Consider the following 6,000-nt stretch of genomic DNA (forward strand, 5'->3'; position numbering starts at 1 on the left):
AAGGGGGCTTTGGGTCTCCTGACTGCTGGGTCAGCACTCCGTCATTCTCCAGACCCCCAGTCCACCTTCCTATGGGACTGGTTTCACTTCCTGTCCCCAGAACAGTCTTCATTGACACCAAAAGCCAAAGCAAAGAGAGGCGTGGCTGCAAGGAGACCTAGGCTAAAAAGAGTTAAGGAGAGAACGTGGGCAACATTACCAAAGAGCTCTTCAAACATTACTGGTGGAGTTTAGCAGAAAAGGTGACTTCTGTCTGCCTTTTAGGCAACTCCTAACCACGAGAAGTCTACCTCTCCCCGTAAGTATTGATTCATCCTGACATGGCTCTCCTAGCTTCTCTAATCTCATTTAATTCTTAAAACAATCCTGGGGACTTCCCTGGTGGTGCAGTGGTTAAGAATCTGCCTGCCAATGCAGGGGACACGGGTTCGAGCCCTGGTCTGGGAATATCCCACATGCCACGGAGCAACTAAGCCCGTGTGCCACAACTACTGAGCCTGCACTCTAGAGCCCGAGAGCCACAACTACTGAAGCCCATGTGCCTAGAGCCCATGGTTTGCAACAAGAGAAGCCACCACAATAAGAAGCCCATGCACCACAACAAAGAGTAGCCCCTGCTCTCTGCAACTAAAGAAAGCCTGCGCACAGCAATGAAGACCCAATGCAGCCAAAAATAAATAAATAAATTAATTAATTAAAAAAAACAAAAAACAATCCTGTGAGAGAAGGATGATTATCCCCGTTTTACAGAGGAGAAGACTAAGGCTCAGCAGAAAAGAGCCCCAGGTAAGGGACAAAACTGTCTGGTTTCCTCATTCTAAGTCTTGTGTCAGACTTCACCAGACCAAACTGTCTCAGGTCTCTGGTTCCAAGAGTTTCAGGCAAACTGATTACTTATAGACTAGGTAATAATTAACTTAGTACTCAGAAAGCTCCATTTTTATCAAATAAGGCTAAAATCAACAAGAAACAATCTTACCCATCAGGTCTGTAGTCCCAACCAGCTGAGGCCACATCCTTTCCATGGTACACAGGTTTCACAGCTGTCCTTTCTTAAATGTTCCAACACACAGGAAGGAATTGTTCTGGTTGCTTTTCTTTATTATACTGCCTGGGCTTCTGCAAACATCCAATTTCACTTCTTTCAGAGACCAAGGAAGAAAGAAAAAAAATGGCTTATATGAGACTTACATTAAAAGAAGAAATGGATGGCTTGGCTTCCCCGCTTCTGAAACACTCCATCCATAGGTAAACAGCAACCTCTCCTCCTTAGAGACTTCTCAGCCATTCTCAACAGCCTCCTCTCTACAGCCTGAATCCAACCCTGTACCGGGCTGTTCAGAACAAACAGCCTGACGTTTAAGCCATCCAGCTGCTGTACCAGTTGATGAGTCATGATTTTCAGTTGGAAAAGAATGACAAAGTTATCAGTTGGAAAAGAATGACAAAGTTATCTTCTGATTCAGAAAGGCAGCTGATCTTTCAGACATGTTAGTGCTGAGTAAACTGCACCTCCTCCCACCTGTAAAAGGCTGGATTTCTGGACAAGTGTCCTGGAGGGCGGGGGATGCAGAGAGTGTGCTGGGGAACTGCATCTTTGAAGCAATTGGATACCAGCTGGAGGGCAAGAAACGTCTAGCCTGTGATTCCCAAACCAAAGGCTAGTGAGTGAGCCCAGAAATGTGAATCAGTGAACAGGGGGTAACTTTCTTTCCCCCCTCCTTCCTTCCATTCAATAATACCCATCTCCCCCATATTTCTGTCCCATCCTTAGGATTCCAGCAAGGATCAAACTCTGAATGACTAAAAACAGGAACTTTGCTCAACTCATTCACCATTACATTTCTAGTGCCTAGAACAACACAGAGCACGCAGTGGTGCTCAGAAAATACCTGCTGAATGAACAGAAGAATAAAACAAAAATAAGGCTCAGGGGCAGGTTATCTCCATTTCACAGACCGAGGAAAGCTGAGGTATAGAATTCTCAGCCACGATGCAACTCCTTTCATTAAATCACCCTGCCAGCAGGCTGAGACCACTCTGATATATTGCACCTTAATAGGGGGTGGGGTGGGGGGACACTGAAGGGAGAGCTTCAACTTTCAAAGGAACAAGACTATAAACGGCAAAAGCAAAGACAGCGGGTCCTGTCTGGGGCCCTTTAAAATTGCTGCCAGACGGCCAACCCTCTGAAGCCAGGTCACTAGAATTCGGAGAGAATGTGTGCCCTAAAAGCCCAGGAGATGATAAATGCTGAGCTTGGGGCCCGGGTGCCTCAAGAATGTCCCTCTGCCTCAGCTACTCAGATATCTCAACTCCCCACGTTCATGGGTAACCAAATGGCCAAAACTCAAAGATTCAGCACCTGCAAAAACAGGAAGTGATTCAACAGCCTCTGTACTCGCCTTCGCCTCCTGGGAACCCTCTCACCTACACTCTTCACAACGTGTAACATCATCTCTGGCGTCCACTGTGTTCCCTGTGTTAAGCGTTGGGACAGGTCTGCTGTCAGCTCCAGCCGGGAGGAACACTGGGTGAGGAGGGTCCTTTACAAGTGCCAGGACAGCACACGTGGACGTGGTTCTGTGACCACAGTCACACAGTGGTACTCCCTGAGTTTCTCCTGGGCCAGAAAACCAGCCAAAAGGAAGTGATGGCTTCCATTGGCCCAGGCTGTGAGTGAGCTAGGTGAGTGGCCATTCCTCACCTTCCAGGTATGTGGGCGACACCCACCATTCCAGCAGTAGCACAAGTCATTTAATATGAACGCTAGACCCATAATCGCTGGGAGCAGGTACAGGGGACAAGACACCCGGGAAAAAAAATCCCTGACCCTGACCCGAGGGCGGATCTCTACTTCTCCACACTTAGTTACCACCTGAGGCCCTGCATGCACCCATCAAGGTGCTCAGTCTCTAACTGCTGGGCTCCCAGGAAGCACCTAAATTTGGCTGTTGAGGGGCAGCCGGTGGGGTTGGCAGGGGACTCTGCACTAAATTCTTAGATTGAATGGGGACGAGAGTCAAGAGAAAAATGGGTGTAGAGCTGAGGTGGGGACAGCAGAGGTGAAAGGGCAGGAGATCTCATTTTTAATAAGATTGGCTGAGGGTGGTAGTAACTGGGGCACCAAGAGTTGGGGGTGGTTTAGCAAAGACTTAGGGATGGGGGTGTCCTCTGATGGCTGGAGATGGAAAGGAAGTGTATGGTGGGCTAGGAAGTTAGGGTTTGAGTCTGTGAGAACAAGATACGTGTAAGACTTGGGATAGGGCTGAGATCAGAGTTATCAAAAAGAAAAGGGTGTGCTCAACAGGGCATCTACTTTAGTGGTGGGTCTTAAATGAGAGTGGGACAGAGGTGGGGAGCTGACCAGCGGGGTGTGGGAGATTCGGATAAGAAAGCTGATCCCGAAAAGGGCAAACCGCAATGGTGGGTCCCGAGGAGGCCTGTGTGCAGCATTAGCACGGCCAAAGGGGTTGACAGGTGAAGACGAGCTGTGTTAGAGGGAGGCGGAGGGATGTGGCCAAGGTTGGGGTTGGAAGGGGGCTACAGGGCGGCGGCATTTCCGCAAGACCGGCGGTGAGAGGGTGGGGGTAAGGGCTGGGGTCAGGTCACGAGCGGCAAATAGAGGGGAGAGGCCAGCAGCGGCAGTGCGGGCCGAAGGCTAGTTGGAGTGGGGCGCGGGGCTTGGGCTGGGAAGGGTGAGGACTCTGAAGCAGGACAGTCTCAAGGTAACCAGGGGTTTGGGATCACGGAGAGGGCTGCTGTTCCCTGTTCGCCTGTTCCCGTCCCGGCCTCGCCGCCCCTCTGCTGCCCGCCTCGCCCCCGACCCCTAACTCACCAAACGGAGTGGGGAGGGGGGCGGGGGCACTCCCGGTCGCTGCAGCCCCTAAGACTCCGACCGGACGCTGCGGCCTCCGGACTACTGACAACAGGAAGCGGTTCCCGCGGCGCCTGACGCCGTCCATCACGTCGGCTGGGCGTCCGGCCCCGCCCTGGCCCTCGGAGCCAATCGCGGGGCGCGGAGGAACCGCGGGGCGGGGCCAGCGCGCTTGGACGCCCCAGGGTTCCCAGGCCGGGAGCAGAGTCGTGATCTGGGAGACTCGCGATTCTCGCATTCCTGTTGGGCGCAGAGAGGCAACGCCACAGACACCGGGCGAAGTGCGTTCTCACTGCCTGCCTCTCGCAGGGTCTGCGTCAGACGAGATCCTGGCTTCTGGGTTCCTGACCTTATCTGGCCGCAGCACTATCTGCGTAGAATTGGGGCCGACACATGGCCTCCTTCAGCGAAGATTGCCCACTTGTAAAATGGGACCAACGCCTACCCCGTTTTTGCCTCCCCCAGGGCATCAGAGTAGCCCGGTGGGCAGAGCCCAGGCGCAACTTAGAACTTCCCTCCTGCTCTCGGGGAAAACGTAGATGTTTTGAGCACAGCTTATACCAAGTGAGCTCCTTGAGGTCCTCTGGGCATTGTCCTGTAACGTGCGCCATCATCCCCGCGCCGCACATGCTCAAGCAATTCTCATACAGCCTTGTTTGCTTTACATCGTATAAGTGCTATTTCTCTTTCAAATGGAATCAGAGCAAAAGGTCAAAAGTAGCAGGGGTGTCCTGCCATACTTCAGACATTTAACACATGCAGGCTTTGATCGACTGAGAGCCTAGGGTCTGAGCGTGGGCAAGGGGCGGAGAGGTACCACTACATGCAGGTCCAGGGGACCCTGGAGTGGCTTACAGGGCTGGGAGAGGAGGGGACAGGCCAGTTCTTAGGAGCAAGCTCCACTGATCTCTGCTGGATTCCTGTGCTCCATCCGCCTCTCCAGGGAAGGTGTTCCTCATATCTCTGGGAAGACTGAGGTCCCAGTGTAAGCAGTTGTGTGTGTGTGTGTGTGTGTGTGTGTGTGTGTGTGTGTGGGTGTGGGTGTTCCCAGGAGGAAAAGAACCCGATATAGCTTTTTGACATAAGAGAAGCCATTTTCAGCCTAAGCCATTTTGTGATCTAAGCCTGACCACAATGCTTGCCTTTGAACAGGTCTCAGTAATTAATGATCTTAAAGGAAAAAAGGAATGGAGGAAAGCCATCAAGAAACAATAATTCCGCGATAAAACAGGAGTCCTAGTTCCTCCTTAAGGGATAGACTTAATCTGATACATATCTTTGAGTTGTACTACAGGAACTAAGGACCCCCACCCAGGTGGAGGGTGGTAACTATATGCTAAGACCACAGACTGGTGGAAAATTAAGGAATGATGATGTTGACCTTTTCTGACCCTGGTGACTTCAATCAACTAAAGCTTGGACTCTGTCAACCTTTGCCCCTATTCTATGTTGAATTCCCCTCTGCTCAAGCCCCTTCATGAATGTGCATACACCACCCAAGCCCCTTCATGAAGTATGCATGTGCCCTTAGTTTAAAACTGCCCCAATTTTGCTGTTTGGGGAGATGCTACTTAGGGAAAGATCCTCCATGTTCTCTTGCTGCAAGTAATAAATCCTTCCTTCTGGTCTTTGGCTTGGTTGTGATATTGAATTGGTCGACTGGACCTGTGCCAGGGTCCTGGCCAGCTGAGACCCCTGGTCTCTGCCAAGGAGGTTTTTTCTGCTTGGATTCACACAGCCAATAATGAAACCGATGCTGAGACTGGAACAGACAAGCTTTATTCAATGGCTAAAGAATGGAGAAGAGGGGCTTCCCTGGTGGCACAGTGGTTAAGAATCTGCCTGCCAATGCAGGGACCCGGGTTCAAGCCCTGGTCCGGGAAGTTCCTACATGCCGCAGAGCAATGAAGCCAGTGCGCCAGAACTACTGAGCGCTTGAGAGCCCACAAGCCACAACTACAGAAGCCCGTGTGCCTAGAGCCCATGCTCCGCAACAAGAAAAGCCACTGCAATGAGAAGCCGCGCACCGCAACCAACAGTGGCTTCCGCTCGCCACAACTAGAGAAAGCCCACGTGCAGCAACGAAGACCCAACGCAGCCAAAAATAAATAAATAAAATAAAT

General features: G+C 51.4%; 1 protein-coding gene across 9 annotated transcripts in view; it reads right to left on the reverse strand.

The window, feature by feature from the left end:
• Positions 1–3,972, reverse strand: part of PLEKHM1 (pleckstrin homology and RUN domain containing M1) — a 50,937-nt gene extending 46,965 nt beyond the window's left edge. For 5 of the 9 annotated variants that reach the window (XM_033847299.2, XM_033847296.2, XM_073797088.1 and 2 more), the window contains exons 1-2: positions 3,839–3,972; positions 980–1,141 (exon numbers count right to left, since the gene is read on the reverse strand). Coding sequence is in view for 4 of the 9 variants with exons in the window: in XM_073797088.1 (XP_073653189.1) it covers positions 980–1,025 (46 nt within the window). In the remaining 5 variants the exon portion in view is untranslated. Of the gene's footprint in view, positions 1–979; positions 1,142–1,191; positions 1,900–3,838 lie in introns of those variants that run through there. The other 4 variants (XM_073797087.1, XM_073797091.1, XM_073797089.1 and 1 more) reach the window with 4 other exon arrangements.
• Positions 3,973–6,000: the final 2,028 nt, after the last annotated feature.

The sequence above is a fragment of the Tursiops truncatus genome, chromosome 20, assembly GCF_011762595.2.
Source record: "Tursiops truncatus isolate mTurTru1 chromosome 20, mTurTru1.mat.Y, whole genome shotgun sequence".
NCBI lineage: Eukaryota > Metazoa > Chordata > Mammalia > Artiodactyla > Delphinidae > Tursiops > Tursiops truncatus.